This window comes from Drosophila yakuba, chromosome 2L, assembly GCF_016746365.2.
Source record: "Drosophila yakuba strain Tai18E2 chromosome 2L, Prin_Dyak_Tai18E2_2.1, whole genome shotgun sequence".
Classification (NCBI taxonomy): domain Eukaryota; kingdom Metazoa; phylum Arthropoda; class Insecta; order Diptera; family Drosophilidae; genus Drosophila; species Drosophila yakuba.
The window spans coordinates 16,357,017-16,378,394 of NC_052527.2; the positions used below are offsets into that span (position 1 = coordinate 16,357,017).

General features: G+C 45.0%; 12 protein-coding genes across 19 annotated transcripts in view; 6 read left to right on the forward strand and 6 right to left on the reverse strand.

Moving 5' to 3' along the window:
- LOC6528454 (lysM and putative peptidoglycan-binding domain-containing protein 4) overlaps nt 1-1,119 on the reverse strand; it is a 3,623-nt gene extending 2,504 nt beyond the window's left edge. The window contains exons 1-2 of the mRNA XM_002089464.4: nt 954-1,119; nt 320-879 (exon numbers count right to left, since the gene is read on the reverse strand). Coding sequence (XP_002089500.1) covers nt 320-879; nt 954-967 — 574 coding nt within the window. The 5' untranslated portion in view covers nt 968-1,119. The remainder of the gene's footprint in view (nt 1-319; nt 880-953) is intronic.
- A 57-nt stretch (nt 1,120-1,176) lies between these two features.
- Nucleotides 1,177-2,752, forward strand: LOC6528455 (retinol dehydrogenase 14). Of its 3 annotated transcripts, XM_039371244.2 has the most exons (7): nt 1,177-1,347; nt 1,413-1,578; nt 1,636-1,733; nt 1,786-1,942; nt 1,998-2,257; nt 2,315-2,542; nt 2,611-2,752. In XM_039371244.2, exons 1-7 carry the CDS (start codon nt 1,262-1,264, stop codon nt 2,660-2,662), a joined length of 1,047 nt encoding a protein of 348 aa, XP_039227178.1. In that variant the 5' UTR covers nt 1,177-1,261; the 3' UTR covers nt 2,663-2,752. The 3 variants fall into 3 exon arrangements, with proteins under 3 accessions (XP_039227178.1, XP_002089501.1, XP_039227179.1); XM_002089465.4 differs by having other exon boundaries at nt 1,181-1,347; nt 2,315-2,625; XM_039371245.1 differs by lacking the exons at nt 1,177-1,347; nt 1,413-1,578 and having other exon boundaries at nt 1,793-1,942.
- Nucleotides 2,753-3,009: 257 nt separating this feature from the next.
- LOC6528456 (retinol dehydrogenase 12) lies at nt 3,010-4,586 on the forward strand. Of its 6 annotated transcripts, none has more exons than XM_015198470.3 (4): nt 3,010-3,144; nt 3,259-3,522; nt 3,581-4,009; nt 4,065-4,586. In XM_015198470.3, exons 1-4 carry the CDS (start codon nt 3,059-3,061, stop codon nt 4,279-4,281), a joined length of 996 nt encoding a protein of 331 aa, XP_015053956.1. In that variant the 5' UTR covers nt 3,010-3,058; the 3' UTR covers nt 4,282-4,586. The 6 variants fall into 6 exon arrangements, with proteins under 6 accessions (XP_015053956.1, XP_002089502.1, XP_039227181.1 ...); XM_002089466.4 differs by having other exon boundaries at nt 3,581-3,997; XM_039371247.1 differs by having other exon boundaries at nt 4,070-4,249.
- Nucleotides 4,574-6,418, reverse strand: LOC6528457 (uncharacterized protein CG1339). Its single transcript, XM_002089467.4, has 2 exons — nt 4,972-6,418; nt 4,574-4,909 (listed from the first exon to the last, which is right to left on the reverse strand). Exons 1-2 carry the CDS (start codon nt 6,049-6,051, stop codon nt 4,727-4,729), a joined length of 1,263 nt encoding a protein of 420 aa, XP_002089503.1. The 5' UTR covers nt 6,052-6,418; the 3' UTR covers nt 4,574-4,726.
- A 351-nt stretch (nt 6,419-6,769) lies between these two features.
- On the forward strand, nt 6,770-8,111 carry LOC6528458 (retinol dehydrogenase 12). The gene is made up of 4 exons (XM_002089468.4): nt 6,770-6,896; nt 6,948-7,211; nt 7,273-7,689; nt 7,749-8,111. Exons 1-4 carry the CDS (start codon nt 6,817-6,819, stop codon nt 7,966-7,968), a joined length of 981 nt encoding a protein of 326 aa, XP_002089504.1. The 5' UTR covers nt 6,770-6,816; the 3' UTR covers nt 7,969-8,111.
- A 579-nt stretch (nt 8,112-8,690) lies between these two features.
- LOC6528459 (retinol dehydrogenase 12) lies at nt 8,691-10,087 on the forward strand. The gene is made up of 5 exons (XM_002089469.4): nt 8,691-8,846; nt 8,935-9,198; nt 9,259-9,415; nt 9,472-9,731; nt 9,791-10,087. The coding sequence occupies exons 1-5, from the start codon at nt 8,767-8,769 to the stop codon at nt 10,017-10,019; spliced, it is 990 nt and encodes a 329-aa protein (XP_002089505.1). The 5' UTR covers nt 8,691-8,766; the 3' UTR covers nt 10,020-10,087.
- Nucleotides 10,088-11,242: 1,155 nt separating this feature from the next.
- On the forward strand, nt 11,243-12,716 carry LOC6528460 (retinol dehydrogenase 13). Its single transcript, XM_002089470.3, is given in 6 exon segments — nt 11,243-11,421; nt 11,549-11,812; nt 11,877-12,033; nt 12,088-12,347; nt 12,404-12,442; nt 12,444-12,716. Coding segments are annotated over 6 exon segments (981 nt in total). The 5' UTR covers nt 11,243-11,341; the 3' UTR covers nt 12,625-12,716.
- Nucleotides 12,622-14,400, reverse strand: LOC6528461 (dynactin subunit 4). Its single transcript, XM_002089471.4, has one exon. The coding sequence runs from the start codon at nt 14,318-14,320 to the stop codon at nt 12,776-12,778; it is 1,545 nt and encodes a 514-aa protein (XP_002089507.1). The 5' UTR covers nt 14,321-14,400; the 3' UTR covers nt 12,622-12,775.
- Nucleotides 14,401-15,431: 1,031 nt separating this feature from the next.
- On the reverse strand, nt 15,432-16,313 carry LOC6528462. The gene is made up of 2 exons (XM_002089472.4): nt 16,108-16,313; nt 15,432-16,041 (listed from the first exon to the last, which is right to left on the reverse strand). The coding sequence occupies exons 1-2, from the start codon at nt 16,117-16,119 to the stop codon at nt 15,661-15,663; spliced, it is 393 nt and encodes a 130-aa protein (XP_002089508.1). The 5' UTR covers nt 16,120-16,313; the 3' UTR covers nt 15,432-15,660.
- A 2,440-nt stretch (nt 16,314-18,753) lies between these two features.
- On the reverse strand, nt 18,754-19,459 carry LOC6528463 (39S ribosomal protein L52, mitochondrial). The gene is made up of 3 exons (XM_002089473.3): nt 19,309-19,459; nt 19,100-19,248; nt 18,754-19,035 (listed from the first exon to the last, which is right to left on the reverse strand). Exons 1-3 carry the CDS (start codon nt 19,355-19,357, stop codon nt 18,853-18,855), a joined length of 381 nt encoding a protein of 126 aa, XP_002089509.1. The 5' UTR covers nt 19,358-19,459; the 3' UTR covers nt 18,754-18,852.
- A 60-nt stretch (nt 19,460-19,519) lies between these two features.
- Nucleotides 19,520-20,368, forward strand: LOC6528464 (respirasome Complex Assembly Factor 1). Its single transcript, XM_002089474.4, has 3 exons — nt 19,520-19,712; nt 19,766-19,869; nt 19,938-20,368. Exons 1-3 carry the CDS (start codon nt 19,605-19,607, stop codon nt 20,131-20,133), a joined length of 408 nt encoding a protein of 135 aa, XP_002089510.1. The 5' UTR covers nt 19,520-19,604; the 3' UTR covers nt 20,134-20,368.
- On the reverse strand, nt 20,334-21,370 carry LOC6528465 (probable U2 small nuclear ribonucleoprotein A'). Its single transcript, XM_002089475.4, has one exon. It carries the CDS (start codon nt 21,237-21,239, stop codon nt 20,442-20,444), a length of 798 nt encoding a protein of 265 aa, XP_002089511.1. The 5' UTR covers nt 21,240-21,370; the 3' UTR covers nt 20,334-20,441.
- Between the last annotated feature and the right edge of the window lie 8 nt (nt 21,371-21,378).

Consider the following 21,378-nt stretch of genomic DNA (forward strand, 5'->3'; position numbering starts at 1 on the left):
CTATCTTAGCTCATAGCATGTTGTACTTGAAATTAGTAGATATTACAATTGAAATAGATAAAAAATATTCTGGCATTATTAAGCACTGATATTTTTGTTCATCAAACATGGAAAAGCACTCATTTTAGTAGTATTATATTTATGATTGATTCATTACGAACCCTCTACGTTACCTGTATTTTTTTTCTAAATTTAAATGTATATAAATCCATACTTTAATCAGCACTAACCTTTCATCACCAGGAGTGTATTTTAAGTAAAAATAAAAACCGCGGCGAGTTATGGGCTATTCTTTCCCAACTGCAGCTTCTGAACTTACCTTCGTCATTGGGCGCTCCCTGGGCTCCCTCATAGAATTGTCCAGCCGCTCTGCTCGTCGATGGTTGGTCGTGATCCAAGGCGCCTGAAGCGTTTACCGCCGCCACCAGGAGTCGCTCATCCAGCATTTGGCGCGCATCTTCGAGGGGATTGCGTTCGGGAGCTGGTTCACGCTCTATATTGTGCCTAGGACTGTTGTTCCCGCTCCGGTGGACGGCGGGAAGAGCTTCAAGGCCCCCGTTGCCCAGCAGAACGTTGTGCACTGTGACCGGAATGCGAATAACCCGATGTGCGTGGATTTCGTTTTCGCGGTCGATCTTATTTAGCCGCTTGATGTCCGCCACAGAGGAGTGGAAGCGCAAGGCAAGCGCCTGGAGTGTGTCTCCCTCTTGGACCTTCACCTCCAGCGTGTTCTCGTAGCGCCCGAGGCGTGCGTGACCATTGGGCCTCCTGGCCAGAGGGAGCAGGTCTTCAAACTCGTCGTCATCGTAGGCGGGACGTGCAAAGATGTCTTCCACGTCGTCGGGGCCGATTTCTTCCTGAATGTGCTGTTGCTGACGCCTAACGATGAGATGAGAACACCGATCACATTTGGATCTCTTGGAGAAGCAACAGTCGAGTTGGCGCTGACTTACGCATTGCGTCGCATTGTTGTCCTGATTGCCTTGGCGGGATTTCCTGGGTCAGATCTCGTATATGTTCCTTCTCTCGATCAAATCGCACCTCTTTGTTTAGCTCAAGTCAGTTAATTAATGCAATTAGATTATTTACGTGTAAAGTTTGTTCTTAACAGCAGCCCACGAACAACAACAAATGGAAAGCTCCGTCACAGATGACCGAAAATATCGATAACACTCTCCTAAAGAGTGCTGTTAGCCTTAACAGAGTAAACACAGCTGTTTTCGCTTACTAGTTAATTTATATATTTTTTTGTGTTTCTAAAATGTCACTATTTGCGTTTTTGAGGAACCGCACTGTGTTCTGGCTGAGCCTCACCGGTACGACGACGGGACTGGCCTTCTTCGTCAAGTGTGTGCTCTGCTTCTCACACAGGATTCCATAGTTTTGACCAAACAATTTATACCGCCTTACAGGGACCTTATGCAAGGCGGCCAGTTCACCAAAGAAACGAATGAAACCGGCAAGGTGTTTATTGTCACCGGTGCCAATACGGGGATCGGCAAGGAAACGGTGAGAGAGATTGCGAAGCGGGGTGGCACCGTCTATATGGCATGCAGGAACCTAAAGAAATGTGAGGAGGTACGAACTTAATTGAGATTATTCCTTAAAACACGACTAAATACCTATCGCATACAGGCTCGCGAGGAAATTGTGTTGGAAACGAAGAACAAATATGTGTACTGCCGGCAATGTGACCTGGCTTCCCAAGAGTCCATACGGCACTTTGTTGCTGCGTAAGTGTACCTACGAGCAAAGTTGTGTTTGATTGGCATTCAATATCCGCAGCTTCAAGAGGGAACAGGAACACCTGCACGTACTGATCAATAACGCCGGTGTTATGCGCTGTCCCAGATCTCTAACCTCAGATGGCATCGAACTTCAGCTGGGGGTGAATCACATGGGTCACTTCCTGCTTACCAACTTGGTGTTGGACCTACTCAAGGTACCTCACAGCTGGTCTAGAACTCAAATCGAATTAATGTCAATTTTATTCCTAGAAATCCTCACCCAGTCGGATTGTAAATGTATCCAGCTTGGCGCACACTCGAGGAGAAATTAATACTGGCGATCTGAACAGCGACAAATCCTACGATGAAGGAAAGGCTTATAGCCAGAGCAAATTGGCCAATGTACTCTTCACAAGAGAGCTGGCCAAAAGATTGGAGGGCACCAACGTAACGGCGAATGCTCTGCATCCAGGTGTTGTGGACACAGAAATAATCAGGCACATGGGCTTCTTCAATAATTTCTTTGCTGGGTTTGTAGATAAATAATTCCATTAAAATACTTTGTTACGAAATATTTAACTTTTCAGACTCTTTGTTAAGCCTTTGTTTTGGCCTTTTGTTAAGACTCCAAGGAACGGTGCCCAGACCTCATTGTATGTGGCTCTGGATCCCGAACTGGAAAAGGTGACAGGACAATATTTTAGCGACTGCAAGCTCAAGGAAATGGCGCCGGCTGCCACCGACACCCAAACGGCAAAGTGGCTCTGGGCAGTCAGTGAAAAGTGGACGAAGCCAGCAATGATTAAGATACAATAGTTCGTATTGTAAAAAATGTTTTAGAGGGCTTCTTTGTTACTTCGCATAAATTTTCTGTTTCTTACAGTCTACAAATCTTCGATTTATCTTGTCTTAGTTATTTTAACGTTGCCGACTAATAAGAGTTGAAAGCTCAAGGCTTGTATGCGTCCGAACTTACGTACACCCCGAAACCGGTTAGGGGCAATTTCTACATCATTTGTTTAAAATAGATATGTATATCCATTACATTTTAGCCTGAGCCTTCGGTCCAAAAGTTTAGGTTCATTTCAGCAGTATGAAACAATTTCGGTCTTGGGAAAGTAAGACGGTTTTCGGCTCCTTGTCGCTATAAGCTATTGTTGATGTGTTGAGTAGTGGTTCCCTGATTAAAGAACACTCATAGAAGCCCGCACTATCAATTTTATCAGTTGTTGTCCGGTAATCGCTGCGGCGATCACTTAAAAAACCACCAAATTTCGCCCGCGGTGGCACTTTGGAATAGACCACGAAAAGCGGCGGACCGCTTAGCCAGTATGGAAATTGTTATAAGGTTTCTGCAAAGCATAGCCCCCGTTTTCTTGGCCCACGGCATTGTCGGCATTATCGCCTTCTGTGTGAGGTAAGTGAGGCGCCAATTTAGAATGTAACGCTGAGAAGCGTTATCGACGACGTATACAAGTGACGACTAAGTAGTTATCACCGCATTAACTTGCATTATTTTAACCCGCATCAGGCTGTATATGCAGGGCGGAAAGTTCAGGAAGCAGACCGATGAGACAGGAAAAGTGGCCATCGTTACTGGCGGAAACACGGGCCTTGGCAGGGAGACAGTGCTGGAGTTGGCTAGGAGAGGAGCCACCGTTTACATGGCCTGCCGCAGTAAAGAAAAGGGGGAAAGAGCTCGAAGGGAGATCGTCAAGGTGACCGGAAACCCCAACGTCTTCTCACGGGAGTGTGACTTGTCGTCTCTGGAATCCATTCGTAATTTTGCAGAAAAGTGAGTCATTCCATTACGAAGTGCCTTTGCTTTGAACTAATAATTTATTTATGTACAGCTTCAAGAAAGAGCAGAGGGAGCTGCACATCCTTATCAACAATGCCGGTGTATTTTGGGAGCCGCATAGATTGACGAAAGAGGGATTCGAAATGCACCTCGGAGTAAACCACATTGGTCACTTCCTGCTAACCAACCTATTGCTCGATGTGCTAAAGAGTTCAGCTCCTAGTCGGGTGGTGGTAGTCGCCAGCAGGGCCCACGGACGGGGTCAGATTAAAGTGGATGACATCAACAGCTCTGATTCCTACGACGAGGGAGTAGCCTACTGTCAAAGTAAGCTGGCCAACATACTTTTCACCCGCGAATTGGCCAAGCGGCTGGAGGGAACGCGTGTCACGGTCAACGCCCTTAATCCTGGAATAGCAGACACGGAGATAGCCAGGAACATGATCTTTTTCCAAACAAAGTTTGCTCAGTATGTGGTAGAGTGTGTCCTCTGTCAATACACTTGTTATTCAATTGGTAATTGTTGGTCTTTTTAGAACAGTCTTAAGGCCGCTTCTTTGGTCCGTGATGAAGTCACCTAAGAACGGAGCCCAGACTACATTGTATGCTGCCTTGGATCCTGATCTCGAACAAGTATCGGGTCAATACTTTAGCGACTGCGCTCTGGCTCCTGTAGCTCCCGCTGCCCTCGACGACCAGATGGCCCAGTGGTTGTGGGCGCAGTCTGAAAAGTGGTCGGCAATTGCGCTGTAAATTCAGCACTCCTAGTATTGTGATTTGGCTAGTCGCAATTAAAGCCACTTTGATATCACAACAGCCATGGTTTTTGCACAACGCACTCTTAGAATAATAGGGTATACTGAATTCAAAATGAGGTAATGTTAATGTAGGTAATACATATTTATGTTAGACGGGCACAAGTGTCATACTCAATTCAATCGATGAAAACATAAGTTTACTACTACCAAACAATCAATAATTCCCTAATTGTGTATAAAAAGTATACAACCGCTTTTAACACATTAATATATTAAACATTTAGTTATTTATGATTTCGAGTATACTTCTTTTTAATGGTATTATTGGGTAAACACTTTAAAGGCGCGTTTTTTTAAATCTGGTGCTCTGCCAGCTACACAGTTATCACTAGTAATATTAATTTTCTCTTCGCCCAAATATGTATGGTACGGATGAGTAGCTATTTATGGGTCACACATTCGCTTATATATCCGCCAGTTGATATGGTGTACTGCACCAGCGATAATGCTGTAAGAATCACCGTAACAATGTAGTCCAAGACGAACTCCCTGTCGCAAGTGATGTCCAAAATGATTATGTTTTGGAGCGGCTTCAGCTTTTGGTGAATTATCAAGGAGGTGTGCTGCGGAAATGTAATTCGAATTAGGGAAATTAGAAATTCGGGCAGCTGGAACCAGATCCCACCTCGTTGTCAAGTACCATTGTGATCAGAAGGAGTGACTTTCCCCTTCTCATAAACAAGCCTTGAACTATTACAAACAACTGTTGTAGCTGTACTTCTGCTTCGCGAAATCGATCGGTGCACATGCCCAGGATCAGCACATATAGTATTGGAGTACAGACGGGTCCCAAGCAGCCATCCGCGATGATGTAGATCTTGTTCTCCAGCTCGTCTTCGGCGAACAGACTGCATTCAATGAGAGTTTCGGCGTTATAGATGCAGGTGAAGATCATTAGGTATACAGAGGTCGAGAGCCAGGAGACGTTGTCCCTAACGTATTTATGCAGATTGTTGATGCGCAGATGCAGCTCGAAGAGTAGGATCAAGCGGCGATTGTAGCGATCCTCAATGTCCGGCCGATTGTCATGGTCCGCGATAAAGTGCTGGAGGAACAGGATAATGGTGTGGTACCAGCTGAGCAGGATCAGTTGGTAAACGAAGTACCCTGCAAAGCAGTACTCCAACAGCAGCCAGTAAAGAAAGATGGACGAGAGGAAGTAGGGCTTGTTCCATAAGGATTCCAGCATGACGATGAATATCCAAAGCTTAACCAAGTATACCACTAGCAATGTGAAGTCGCACTTAAATTGCATACCGAACTTTTGCTCGAGGGCGCTCGTGATTTGCAGGATCTCGTTGACAATGTGCTTCACGAACCTGCGATCCCTTTTCAGGTGCAGAAAGATTAGTAGACGCCGCAGGACGCCTACCACGATTCCGAGCACCATAACACTAATCAGGAGGCTCTGGGCGTTGCTATTCTCCACCAGTGTACTGTGGATGTATATGAACAGTCCGAGTACGAAGTAGTGCAGATAGGGGCTGACCAGCAATATCACCTTGAGGGCAACCACGATCTTGGACCATATTCGATGGTATTGGGTCTCCTCCACTTGATTGGTGCGCTCATTGTAGTGCAGCTTAAAGAAGTGGAGTCCGCAGGCGATAGCGTAAAGGGTCCAGACACAGCCCTTGAAAAACCAACGATGGAGCACTTGGTTGGGCTTCCTTTCATGCCGCCGGAAATTGGACACGCACAACATGGCTCCGAATAAGTAAAACTCATTGGGTAACGGCCAATTCGTTAATCGAATCGAATTCAGGTGTTAGTACTATTCGCATTAACGGAAATGGGCAAAATAAAGTAGAAAGCCCACACAAAACAAAAAGGAAAGATACATACCGAAAATAATGAATATATTACACGATATTAATTTGGTATTGCTTAATCCAAAAATACACCGCACCCATATTATTATTCATATTTACAGAAACGAAGCTGTTCAGAGGGGAACCATTTATTTAAATTATGCAAGGGTATTAAATTGAACACTTACTACTTACATAAACACCTGGCCATCGCAGAAGTCAGTCGTTAAATTTAATTTCTATAAATCGACATATGTAAAAACCGTGCCTAAAATTACGTATATGAATTAACGCTTTTCTATCACATTCAAGACGATCTGAAAGCTTATGTCTGAACTTCATTCTAGTTAGATACTTATTGTGCTAGCATTTGCACTAGCCATTTCTACAACACCCTTTGATCGATGGTTATTATGATTTTATATACTCTACATATCAAACTTTGGCCAGACGACAAACACTTACGGAAGTGTTCAGTTGGCGAGTCGCCAATCGTAAACCCTGCAACCTTAAACTTAAAACAATGTTTTATACCGGTTCACGTTAATGTTTCAAGTATGCACATTCCAAGATTTTGATATTGCTCGTATAAAAAAATGTGTAAGTTGGCCTGATCTTGCCAGTTGCCACTTGAAGCTGGTAGCATCCAGATCGGAGGGATGAGTTCACCTACGGATTACCTCTTTAGCCCGCTGGCATATGGGTCAGCTCTTTCGGCCATTGGAATATATCTTCTCCGGTGAGTTTCCCTGACTTTCAAACAAATGGCCCCGTAACCTCAGCCCTTCAGGCAATATATGCAGGGAGGTCAGTTCACAACGAAAACGGACGAGACCGGCAGAGTGGCGATCGTAACCGGCTGTAACCAGGGAATTGGCAAGGAGACCGTTCTAGAGCTGGCTCTCAGGGGGGCCACCATATACATGGCTTGTCGGGACATGAAAAAGTGCGAGAGTGCTCGTCGAGAGATCATCGAAGCGACCAACAATCAGAACATCTTTGCACGCGAATTGGACTTGAGCTCTATGAAGTCTATTAGAAACTTCGCTGCTGGGTAAGCATTTCCTTTTTAACGTAGATGTATATCTTAAAGATACTAAACTGAGATCGTTTAGCTTTAAGCGAGAGCAAAGCAAGCTCCATATTCTTATCAACAACGCCGGCATCATGGACTGCCCCAAAATGCTAACGGAGGACGGCTTTGAAATGCAAATCGGAGTTAATCACATGGGCCACTTCCTACTCACGCTCCTGCTCCTCGACCTCCTAAAGAGCTCCGCCCCCAGTCGCATTGTGGTCCTATCCAGCATAGCCCACCGGTTCGGAAGGATTAAGCGTGACGATCTGAACAGCGAAAAGTCTTACGATAGAAAGATGGCCTATTGTCAGAGCAAATTGGCCAACATCCTCTTCACAAGGGAGTTGGCCAAACGACTGGAGGGAACTAAAGTGACGGTAAATGCTCTACATCCCGGAGTAGTGAACACGGAGCTATTCCGCAACACACCGTTCTTGGGATCGAGGTTTGGAAAGTAAGTGAGCTAATTACATAATTTACCTAGCTAGCTATTAACTTTTCGCTCTCTTTTAGATTCATTATAGCCCCCTTAATATGGATCTTTATAAAGACGGCTAGGAATGGCGCTCAGACGACCCTGTATACTGCTCTGGATCCCAGTTTGGAAAACGTGTCTGGAAGATACTTCAGCGATTGCAAACCAAAGCACGTGGGCTCGGCCGCCCAGTATGATGATGATGCTGAATTTCTATGGGCGAAAAGTGAAAAGTGGACTGGAGTAAAATTTGAGTAACTTTATGACTCCTTTAACTATTACCCTGTATCGTATAAAGTACATTTAATGGGCTAATCTAAATGAGTTCTGCTTTTGTACAAATATTAAACATTTTTAAAACACTTGCCAGGCATATATTAAAACCATTTGTCTTATCACAAGATAATATCATTTCAAATAACTTTCAGTTCAGTTTCGTTGCGAAGGCGTTACTAGAATAGGCAATTATTATTTGACAATATACATTTGCACACACACATATGTAATTTCGGTTTTAATTTGATAAAAATCTGACGACATAAGCTGCCATAGAGCAGGTGAAAAATAAATAGGAAATAATAAAAAAGAAATCATAGTTTTTTGGTTATTTATAAAGTTTTCTGATTCGATATACACGTCTTGTTTTCACTGCATCCTGGGACTCCGTTTAGCTGAGTGACAGGTATCTGATAGTCGACTATTTCCGTTTTTCCTGCTTATATTGGCATAAGGGTTAGTATTATGACTTTAAAAGTTTTCTTTAGGTATTTATTTGCAGATATTTACGTTGATTTTCATGCATTTGTTCGACTTGCAATATTTACTTATGAGGTTTATAAACTAAAAGCTAAAAGCTCTCCCCAAGATATTTCGTTCTCTTCTCGCAGTTTCGAATTCTACTCATCGTGAGTAAGCGTTTTGTGGCTGTCGTGTATTTTGGAGCAGATAGTGCCCATGTCATATAAAAGGCAGCTCCAGCCGGCGTGAGCTCACACTCAGTGAAAGAACCTCCAAGTGACACGAACTGCGACGAGATCCACACTGCATCCAAACAAAATGGGCTGCCTAACCGATTGCTTGTGCTGCCCACTCCTTTTTTGGCCGTCCATCATTGGACTAGCTGCCTATTTCCTAAGGTATGAAATAGTTATACTTTGTATGATTAATAAGCTCTAGAATTACGGATTGTGTTGTAATAGTGTGATATTCGCCAATGAATTTCAGAAAATACATGCAGGGCGGTCAGTTCACCAAGCAGACTGATGAAACGGGCAAGGTGTTCATTGTCACCGGTGCCAACACGGGCATTGGTAAAGAGACGGTCCTGGAGATAGCCAAGCGTGGAGGCACCGTGTACATGGCTTGCAGGGATATGAACCGATGTGAAAAGGCCCGCAAGGACATCATCCAGGAGACAAATAACCAGAACATATTCTCTCGGGAACTGGACTTGAGTTCGCTGGAGTCCATTAGGAAATTCGCTGCTGGGTAAGCACACATGAGCTCATAGGCTCGATAAAGGCGTCACTGATTTCTGTCGCTCATCAGATTCAAGAAAGAGCAGGATAAGCTCCATGTCCTAGTCAACAATGCAGGAGTTATGCACTGTCCCAAAACACTGACGAAGGACGGCTTCGAAATGCAGTTGGGAGTCAACCATATGGGACACTTCCTGCTCACCCACTTACTTCTGGACGTATTAAAGGTAATTTCGGAACTCAGGACTTTTAGAGCACTTTGTTAACCAAAATCCCACCCTAGAAATCCGCACCCAGTCGAATCGTGAACGTTTCGAGCCTGGCGCACAGCCATGGTTCCATCAACACTGGTGACCTAAACAGTGAAAAATCGTACAGCAGAATCGGTGCCTATAGCCAGAGCAAACTGGCCAACGTCCTGTTCACCCGGGAATTGGCCAAGCGCCTGGAGGGAACTGGGGTCACAACCAACTCCCTACATCCCGGAGCCGTGGACACGGAGCTGTCGAGAAATTGGAAATTCCTGAAACATCCCCTTGCACAGTAAGATAGAACACACAAGTGGGCATTACTTGAGTTTGGTATTAATTCGTACCCCTTAGGCTATTGGTTAAGCCCCTCCAATGGGTCCTCTTCAAAACCCCTCGCAACGGAGCACAGACCACTCTTTACGCAGCCCTGGATCCCGCACTCAAGGAGGTTTCCGGACTCTACTTCAGCGACTGCAAGCCGAAGGATGTGTCTGCAGCTGCCCAGGACGACAAGACTGGAAAGTTCCTCTGGGCGGAGAGCGAGAAGTGGACAGGCGTGAATGCAGCCAAACAGGATTAAGCAACCCTTTGTACATCGCTTGCCATTTCATAATTTATTATTTTAATAATAAAAAGTCAAAAACAAGAGAGAACGCTATAGTCGAGTTCCCCGACTATCTGATACCCGTTACTCAGCTAGTGGAAGAGAGAAGGAAAGTCTTAAACGCAGTTTTTGGCGGTTTGAGGGCGTTAGAGTGGGCGTGGCAAGTTATGTTAAATAGATAGAAAATTACAAGACTAATACAAAAATGAAAAAATTTCAAAACATTTTTCAAAAGTGTGGGCGTGGCAGTTTTGGGCGGTTTGTGGGCGTTAGAGTGGGCGTGGCAACATGAATCGACAAACTTGCGCTGCTTCTATGTCCCTGGAGTCTGTATGCTTTATCTCAACTTTCTAGCTTTTGTAGTTCCTGAGATCTCGACGTTCATACGGACGGACAGACGGACGGACAGACGGACGGACAGACGGACGGACGGACAGACGGACGGACAGACGGACGGACAGACGGACATGGCCAGATGGACTCGGCTATTGATCCTGATCAAGAATATATATACTTTATATGGTCGGAAACGCTTCCTTCTGCCTGTTACATACTTTTCAACGAATCTAGTATACCCTTTTACTCTACGAGTAACGAGTATAATGAAGAAGTGCTCCTAAGAAGCTTTAACTAACCAATTATTTTGTGATTGGATATTGTGTTAGGTAAGGTGATGATATTCATTTGTATTAAATCACCAAATTAAATTACTCGATAATAAAAATGACTTATAAAAAATAAATAGAAAAAAAACGCATCCATTTTTCTTTGCTGATCAGGAAAATTTTTTTATAATTTTTATTTGAAAGAATTATTTCTTGTTCATTAAACCAGGCACTTAATAACCAATTATGGAAATTATTCTTGCGTTCTTGCAAACCTTAAATATGAAAAATAAATTAATTATAAGTAATTAATTAATTAATATAATTTATATATATTAAATAAAATAATATATATATATATATATATATATATATACTCTTTATGCTGTATGTTGCATAGCTTTCAGCGGATCTATATATAAATCAATGGAATAACATTTATTTTTATTTGTTTGCATGTTTTCCATTATAACTCAACAAATGGTTACTATTCTCTTGACCATTGCCGTTCTACGTTCTCGATTTCGCCAGGTTCTCACTGCGAATTTGCGATACGAGTATAATATATTTGTGCTAAGCTGGCTGTGCTCAGTAGTATTTCAACAGCTGTGCTGTTCGTACATAGCACAGTCGACGATTGACCCAATATCTGACAACACCCTAAAAACAAATAATTTTACAGAGCTTTTAAAAATGTGCATTTTCATTGATTGTTTATTAAGCCCTTTGATTGTGTGGCCAGCTATTATCGGCGTGGGCATCTACTTCTTGAAGTGAGTTGCGTAAATTAGTGCATGTAATTATGAAAAACACCATTGTGACTTCGGGTTCATGACTGGCAACTATGAATACTGGGTAATAGATAACAGCTTTTCAGGTAATTCCTGTTGATAATTTCAGAGAGTACATGCAAGGTGGCAAGTTCACGAAGGACACCGATGAGACTGGAAAGGTATTTATTGTCACCGGTGCCAACACTGGAATTGGCAAGGAGACGGCTCTGGAGATCGCCCGACGTGGGGGAACTGTGTACATGGCTTGCAGGGATATGAACCGATGCGAAAAGGCCCGCAAGGACATCATCAAGGAGACAAATAATCAGAATGTATTCTCTAGAGAGCTGGACTTGAGTTCCCAGGACTCTATTCGCAAATTTGTAGATGGGTAAGCTCGCGCCAGTGAACTTTCCTCATCTTTGTAAAATCTAAGAACTACTTCTATAAATAAGCTTTAAGAAGGAGCAACCCAAGCTTCATGTCCTGATCAACAATGCCGGCGTGATGCGCTGTCCCAAGACCTTGACTAAGGATGGCTACGAACTGCAATTGGGAGTGAACCACATTGGCCACTTCTTGCTAACTAACTTGTTGCTCAACGTTCTGAAGGTAAGTGTGCTATATCTATCTAGTGCGTCAGATAATGGTCTTACTAAATTTCAGAGCTCCACTCCCAGTCGCATTGTCGTAGTATCCAGTCTGGCACATACACGTGGCTCTATTAACGTAGGTGACCTGAACAGCGAGAAGTCGTATGATGAGGGCTTAGCCTATAGCCAGAGCAAGCTGGCCAACGTCCTGTTCACCCGGGAATTGGCCAAGCGTTTGGAGGGTAGCGGCGTCACAGTAAATGCACTCCACCCTGGTGTGGTGGATACTGAGCTGGGCCGGAACTGGGCTTTCTTTCAGACAAACCTTGCGAAGTAAGTTAAGTTAACTGTATTAGGACCTTCTTAGTAATATCTTTCTCAACCTTTAGGTTCGTTTTAAAGCCTATGATTTGGCCGCTTTTGAAGACACTATGCTGCTCTGGATCCGGAACTGAAGGACATCTCCGGCCTGTACTTTAGCGACTGCAAGCCAAAGCCTGTGGCTCCTCGTGCCTTGGACGATAGGCTGGCAAAGTTCCTGTGGACCAAGAGTGAGAAATGGACCGGCTTAGATAAGCCAGAAGCTAAAGAAGTAAAGAAGTCCGAGTAGTGTTAGAACAAGCCGTTTATTATACTGTAATACTAGCTGCTGTTTCACGAATGGATTAATAAATAAATACATATTTTTATAGCTTTCATAAAGCATGTTTTATGATTCTCAAAAGTCGATTAGTATGCCTGTTGGCTAATTAGATTCCAATTCAGTTGGCTTTCTGCTCAGTTGCCCCAGCTGTAATAAACACTCTGGAGTGGAGAGCATGGGTTGTGGGTTCTCTCTTCTCTGGCGTATTGTTTACGGTGTTGACGTATGTGTACTGCATGTAGAAGCCCAGAACGACGTCTGTTGATCCGGGCAGCTTCTCTGCCGGGGTGAACTGAAGCCGCAAAAGCACCTTATTGCCCTTTCGCCAGACAATAAACTTGGGCTCCTCGGTGGGCAGCTGCACGTCCTCGTCGAATTCTTTGGAGTCATCGCGCTGGCTCAGAACGAAATCGCTTTCCAACGGGACAATCTCGGCATTTGATACGTCTATCACGTCTCTCTTTACCTCCCGTGTCGAGTTTTGACGCGACAAGGTGATGCCCACTGTTTTTAGAAGTGGGGAAGAAGTTATTGATTCCTCCTTGACAACACGAGTGGCCTCCGTTAACAGCTGCGGATCCTCAGGCGGCGATGTAGTCAGCAGTCGAATTGTCATATCGTACATAGTTGGATTTGTGAGCTTCAGCAAAATGGCGTTGCTTTTTCCTGCAACTAGTGGCTGCTCGCAGCGTACCATCACCACTTCAGGTACATGGTAGCTGGCAAAGAGCTGGATGCGGTACTTTATGGACGTGGGATGGTACTCCGGTTTGATTAAATTGTGTTCGCACTGGCGGCAACGGAGCGACCGCTTGATCCACAGCGACCTGCGCTGCGGATAAAGACTTACAACGGCCGTGGGCTGATCAGCCGGCTGACTATGTCGCTGGGTGATGGTTGTGACATTCCGCAAGTTCAATGGTTCCGTGAATATGTTCGCCGGTAGACCCTCCACCTCCGCCGTGGCCTCCACCGGTGTTATTACGGCTTTGGCCTTGGGAGCCTTGTCGTTCCAGCCGATCTGGCGTCGAATAAGTGATACGGTTAGACCAGTGCGATCTGTCAAGCTAGGAAACTTGTGCTGCTTCGGCGCCTTGCGCCGCATGAACTCCAGTTTCTCCTGCTTCTCCTGCAGCACCACCGCCTGGAAGTACTCGACCAGAGCATTGAATCGCGCCTGGTACAAGCACTCGTTATCCGGCCAGGTGCCCGTGGCCACGCCTTGATCGGGAATACCCACATCTCGCGTTGTCCATCGGCAGGACAAGCACGACAGATAGTACATCTTTTTGGTGGTGGGCACCGCAGAGGGTTTGCTGGTCGCAGGGACTGGGGGCGTGACGTCGCCCTTGGAGTCCCCATCCTTTGGTTCCTTTGCCTCTTCCGTCTTGCGCACCACCGGAACGGTGGAGGCTCTGGCGGATAGGGTGTGCTGGCAGCAGGGACAGTCGAAGCAGTTCGCACAGCAGTTCTTCTTGTGGCGCGCCTCTGTGGATGGAATGTTCTCCAGGCAGTTGGAGCAGAAGTGCGACTCGATCTCATGCGTCACACAGAAGCCACAACGCAGCTTGGGGCAGTGGCGGCAGAAGAAGAGCTTGTTGATCGGGTTTAGTATGCCGCAGGAGCACGCGTACTTAACGGGACTCGGTTGCATGAAGCTCATCTTGGCGACGCTGGTTTTCTCCTGTTTTCTTTGTAAAATTTGCAAATCTTTCTTCTTCTTTCAGAAATGACGACAGCTGTTGTATCGATAGATCGATGACTCGCCATGTAGTTATCGATTCATGTACCATGCTGTGCAGCACTGGTGGATTGTCGCTAATTTTTTGACGTTATGCCGCCAAGATTCCTGGAGTGAATGGATAGATTAACTATTAATCTTTAACGGGTCAAACACAAAGCTGTTTAAAGCTCAACGGAAAGATTTAAAGATGTTTTCTGGATTGTTTTTCAAAGGAAATAATAAACCATATTCTTTGCACTGCGGGGAAACTTACAAGGGGCATTTTATGTGCAACACAAATTATATTTAAAACACAATTTTAAAAGTAATTGGATTTTCGCCACTTTGATCTAACAAATTCAGCTTTTGGAGACCATAGAGACTGTAAATATTTATGTTTATTATTAGTGTATCATCTATTTAATTAAAAACAAGATAGAACGCTAAATTCGAGTTCCCCGACTATCAGATAGTCGTTACTACGCAAGTATAGTTTCGATTTTAGAGCTAGATATAAGCTAAATAATTTTAAAATTTTTTGTTCTTTTACAATTTCGTGCACACTTTGTTGTTCAACAACACAATTAAGACCTATTAGAACTCCTAAGGAGAGCAAATATATTTTCGGTTAACATATTTTTTATTTTAAACGATCACATCATCAGAAAAAGTTTATTGTACGTCATCGTCATAGCAACAATACAATTTTAAGTTAATGAAATCCCCTAAGTGACCAATTAGCACCAATTTGCCAAACTAGATAGAGTATAAACACTTTACGGTTCATAAAATTCTTTACGGTGCTTTTCATTGAAAAGTGAGTACGTTATCAGCGAAAGTACACAAGGTGCTGATATTTCAAATATTTTATGGATTTTCTGCGGATCTAGCGTAATATAATTGTTGGCGGACCAATAAAACTTTATATTTTGAAGTAATTTTAAATCCCGACTTGTGTGTCGTGATGTGTTCTAAAAATAAAATGTAATTTTTATTTTATGGCTCTTATTCGTTTTTAAAGCCAATTAGTTGGCAACCGCAGAAGTAGATATTCTGAGAATATATGTTTTCAACATTTGAATATTTTTATTTAGGAGCTTTACGTATATAAATATAATTTGGCCAAACGTGTGACCGAGTATAAAATAGGTAAACGTACATGTAGGTATAAGGTACTTTTTGGTGTGGGAGCCACGCGACTAATGCTAATGCTAATCCTATGCTATCATCCTCAGTCTGTAGTCTCAATCCCGGCAGGAGGAGAACAGGTAAAAGCCCCTCTAGCCGAAGAAGTTGGGCACGAAGAGCTTCTTGCGCTTGGTCTTGGTCTGGCGGACGCGCACGATGGGAGTGAACTTGACACTGTGGGGCAAGGAGTCACTATCGGAGACGGAGGAGCCCTCGCGGCGAGTGTAGCCGGCATTGGAGGCCACCGGGGCGATGTACCCATCGTCCACGTAGTAGTAGCCCGGACTCAGCTTCTTCAGGCGGTTGTCCGTGAGCGGTTTCCCATAGCTCAGGGCGTACGAGGAGCCACCATAGCTGTCATAGCGATCGGTGTCGTAGGTCTCGTAGCTATCCAGGTCGTAGTAGGTGGGCTTGGCTTCGGACACTTTGCAGATGATGATGCTGATCAGCAGGCAGATGCACGAGTACAATTGCTGAGGAAAAGATCGAGGGATGGGTGAGCTAAATTCCCATTGGGACCGTGCTATAATGATGCTTACCTTAAGATCCATTGTGCTGGGATTGGTTCGGTTGAAACTAGTTATGATTTGGTAAATCCTAGTTGGGCTGTTGTGGTATTATCCTTTGATTTCTGTCTGGCTGCTCCGAGTGCTTTGAACGTCTGGCGAGTTCTGTATGCTTTGGTGTGAAGAACCCTTTCCTTATATACGCACCGGCCAGCACATTCGCACCCAAATGTGAAAATTTGTTTTCGGGCCGAGCCGATGCTCCAGCTGTGACGCAAGTCCGAAGGAAACGCAACGATATTTTTGCGTTCGCGAATGTAGCCAAACTCTCTTCGGTTGACGGACTGGGTTTTGTTTTGAGCATGCGCGGTGTCTGTGACTTGAACCCGGTCTCATCTCCACGGGATTGGGCAAAGACAAAGGCTCTAATTGCCGGGTGCACTGTTTCGCTTAGCGGGGATCCAGTTTGGTTCGGAAAAGTTTTTACAATGCGGAAAGATACGGTCCCCCGGAATTCTGCCATTGTCTGCGACTATTTTGTTTCGGCTTGGATCAATTAAAGTGAATAATCTAGATTTTGATGCTGGGCGCTCTGACGTCGGTGTGCGATCGGACGAAAGTAATTAGGGGCTTTTGGCATTTTGTTTGCGGCTGGAAAGGTTCGCGGCGCACTGGGCGTATGAGTAATATGTGTACCAGGCGCTGTGGTCGCCGGGTGGTAATTTTTGTGTGGTCACACGCTAAATCTAAATCCAGACCTCGAATGTCGTTGTAACGAAACTCGGTGATTTTGTTATTTTATCATAAATCAGCATAGAGACGCAAATGGAACGGCGTCTAAAAATACGGATCAGGCTTTATAAATATCCAACCGCAGTGGCTCATGCGGCGCCTAATCAATTTGTCGTGAAAATGTGGCCGGCTGACTCAGGAAGTGTTAAACACCGCGATTTTCTAGAAGTAAAACAAAGCAATTAACAAACAAACTCGACCCGACTGCGGAATGCGCTTTGAGTTTGAAACAGACTCGAAAAAGGGGCATGACTTCCGTTTTTGGGGCCTGCATTCGAAGAAGTGATGAATCAGAAGCCAGCTAGGCATCTGTAACCCATAGTTAGACAGACGAAATTGAGGAATGAACATAAGTTGCGACCCAGACTAATTTGCGCTTCATTATCGCCGGCTGTTTCGAAAAGATTCGGCTGTAAATATAAACCCGCTAATTTAATAAATTTATACAATTATATAAATATAAATCGCTGGCTGCCGCGGGGCAATAACAAAATTCAGTTGTTTTCCACAACTTCGCGGTTTTTCATGCCTCCCAATGGGGGTAAATATTTTTGCACACCCAAACCGTCGTCAACAACAACAGAAAGGTGTGAGATTTGCCCGCGATAAAGGAAACATAAACATCCAGTTGAATTTAGATAGCATTACTTATACGCACGATTGGTTGCATCGGAGCCAAGCGCAGTGACTTCTGCCACTTGATTGAATGCTCCGGAGGAGGCCTGGTTATTTTTGTCACACCCGAAACGTGAAAGACGGTGCAAAATTTCATACGCCTCGGCTAATTTCCGCAAGAAGTGCGACAAACTTCTGCACTCCAAGTCGTCTCCAAGTGGAGACTCAGCTGCTTAGAAAATTTCCTTCGACTTGATTTCTTTGTTAGCCGAATGTGCGAACGTAAACAGCTAAATTTGCACCCTGCAATATTTGTGTGTTTACAGTGGCACATTGTCCGCTTATTTAATTCACTTTTACCGATTTTACTCTGGTGCGAGTTACTATTAACAAAGGGCTATGGAAATTTTATGTCTGCCACCTAGGGGAACAGTGGATCTTCTGATTTGTTGCTCTCTTTCGGGAAGTGTGAGACCAGCCAAGTCGAATGCTTTCAGTAATAATATAAATCCAGAATGATATCATACAGCTATTGCTATTAAATTGGTTCAACGGGCTCTGTAAAAAACATGACAAAGTGGAGCACGTTCCTCTGGGTTTTATGATAAAGGTGCTCGCTTTATGGGCAGCGGATCAACCAAATTGAAAACAAACATTGCCGGCCGTGCAAAATTCTTGATATCCTAACCGAAAAGCCAAACACTTGGAGAAACAAGGGAGTCGGACTGGCAAGGTGTGCTAATATTTGGCTGTTAAACCATGGTACATATTTACCGAGAAAGGCAAACAGTAGGGATTAGGTTTCTCATGCTTGGTTGGATTCGCCAACACGATCAATCTGTTAATCTCTCCAGGCTGATCCACCGCGATCTGCAGCAAGTTGCGCAGGCCGGAAGAGATTCCGCTTGTAACTGGCCTTGGACAACCCCATACCAATAAACAATAAGAAAGCCGACGACTTCCTTGTTGACAGTAATAGTTTGAAGAGATACTCGAATGCGCGAGCGTAAGCCTCTTATTAGCAACCAATGTGTGAATGGCAGCTCACTCCCTCCCCAAGGGCTGCTCTTGGGGAGCTCGGAAAATCGGGCAACGCTTTCATCTCACCTAAATGCCAGGACACGCTACTCCGGCGAGTGCGTCACTGGCGTTTTAACACAATTAAGATGCGGCAGGCGTGTCGCCCAGCTGCAATTAAAAGCTCATTAGCGACGCGTCTAATGAAGCATCGACTGCGCCACGCTTGCTGTTTGGGAACGTTTTTGAAACGTGTTTTGGGCAAACATGTGTCCACATCAAAAGACCATCGTATAATTTCGTCTCCATTCACTAAGTGACTTATGATAGCTTATACTGGCTAAGATTAGGACGCTATTTCTTGAGCAGCAAGTGGCCCTTCGGCTTCAGTTTGCTTCGGATGAGGCGCTGTTTCTCGGACTCGGCATTCTCCTTGAGACGTTCATGTCGCTGTTTGGCAAACTCCAGCTCTCCACTTAGCTCCACGATCCTAGTCGCAATCTCCTGCTGCTTAAGCAAGCGTCTCTTTTGGTTGGCCTAAAACATGAGAAAACAATTAATGATTAGGCTGATGTTTGAGGCGTTTCGGGGGAATACTTACACCCAGCGGCGTGGGCCTGCCATCTAAGTACGTGTAGTCCGGCAGATTGGTGAGTGGGCCAAAGGCATTTGGGTTTTCCGGTAATCCTCTGGATGCACGCCACTTCTGATCTATGGCACGGGTGGCCGTAAGAGCAATGCTTCGTTGCGCTGTGTAAGTACAGACAGCTTATGAATTATAAAGCGCTTTTAAGAAAAGGTATTGCTTACCTGTAATTGTGGCGAAGGGGGCCAAGCAGATCTTTGTTATTTTCAGCATTATTTATTGAAAACTAAGAGGTACTTATGAAAATACCTAATTCACATAATCAAACAGCTGATTGCAGGGTTGTCACCATTATGTAAATAAGCCTAACAACACTAAAGTGGTATAGGCTCAGTATTTTGTTATCGGAAACCCAAGCGTTTGGGGTTTTCATTACGCCAAAACGCGTTAGTCATTTGATAGTGAAAAAATTAATTAACAAAATAATTTAAAGTGATTTGGGTCAGATCTGAATTAAGTTATGTCCACGAAAACGAGTACCATCGAGCGCAACGGCCACTCGGCCAAAACCTCCACACTGCGTGAAATTTGCGCGCGCGCCATCACAAAATCGGAGTGGGAGGACAAGGTGAGCAAAGTTTCCGGCGCTAAATCTCGCATGCTAATCCAATTCTCTCGCAGGAGGAGTTCCTAGACGTTATTTACTGGTCTCGTCAGGTGTTCGGCATCTTTCTGGGCGTCATCTGGGGCATTGTTCCGCTAAAGGGCTTTCTTGGACTTGTACTGTGAGTAGCCACCTATAACCTATAAATAGACGGAGTCACTCCACTTGATCCATCCAATGTGCCCCCAGATTCGCCGGCATCAGCTGCGGGATCGTCTACCTGTACGCCATCAACTTTCAAAACGTGGACGAGGACGCCTACGGAGGAGTTTGGGAGCTGATCAAGGAAGGTTTCATGACGTCGTTTGCCGGATTCCTGGTGACGTGGATAATCTTCTATACGGGCCTGCACTACGACGCCATAATGGCGGCGAAAGGATCTTAACAACACTCCCAAGCAATACCAGACTACAGGAGCCAGGTCCGCACCACGCCACTCTCTCCTTTGTACTTGCTGTAGATTGTTAAACTTTTAGCCAATTACGTTCATGTAAATGCATTTCTGATGTGGCCGATTGTCCCAAATCTTTCCGTGAAAGATCTTTCGGCCAACGATCTAGTTGAAAACAGAAGTTTCCATATGAATTTGAGTTTCCAAAATGCAGAATGCAATGAATCAACTTTTGGCTTTTTATTACAAAATATTGGTCTACGGTTATAAGGTAGCTGACAGTTGAGCGGGGGATTCTAATCCTAGTATTCCATGGCCACGGCCCCCGAACCGTTGTGCCCCGCCCCGTTCTGCGCCACCGCCTCCTTCTCGTGCTGAAACTTATCCGGCAGCTGACCGCTTTGCAGGATCTGCGATAGACGCTCCACCTCTGCCAGCGAGCTGGCCCGCTTGATGGCCTCGCGGATGCGCTGCATATCCTCCGGATTGGCCAGTCGTCCGCCTTCCGATCCCCTTCCCTTGCCATTCCCCGCTTCTGCGGCTATGGCGGCTGCGGAGCTCATCTTGGACTTACGGCTGATCTCCTTAAGCATGTCCTTGCCCTGCTTGGTGCGAAAGAACTCTTGAGCCGCCTGGCGGTCCTTCTGCTTGATCTTTCTGAAGTCGAGCAGACGCAGCTGCGGGAACTTGTAGGCCATGTACTCGCGGTAGTTGGGCTTCGTGGATACCGGGTTGATGAGCAGGCAGATGGTGTCCAGCTTAGTGAATCCGGCTAGGGGCTCCAAGTCGCTCAGCTCCTGCAGGTTGTTCCCGGTAAGAATGATAGAGCCCAGGTTGGGCACAGCCTCCTCAAGTCCCTCGCTGATGCGCAGGATGCGGTTGTTGTTCAGCAGGAGGCACTTAAGGCGGGGGAGATGCGGCAGGTTATCCAGCTTCCGCAAATCGTTGTCGGACAGATCGATGGTGTCGAACTGGTCCAGAGTGGCGCCCAGGTTCTCGATCTGTGGAATCTTGTAGCCGCGCAAATCCAGCTCGCGCTCCCGGCATGGGTTTATATATTGCATCGACTGGTTTATCAGCTCCGGCGTTAGTTTCACCATCTTGGCAATCGCAGTGTGCTAACGATTGGTCTGGATCCGCTTTTTTTAATATTTTTTAAGGTTTATTTTCCGAAATGCAGAAAAACAATTCGCTGCCGACGCGAGTTGGAGATGAACCCTTTTTTCAATAGCAGACAAT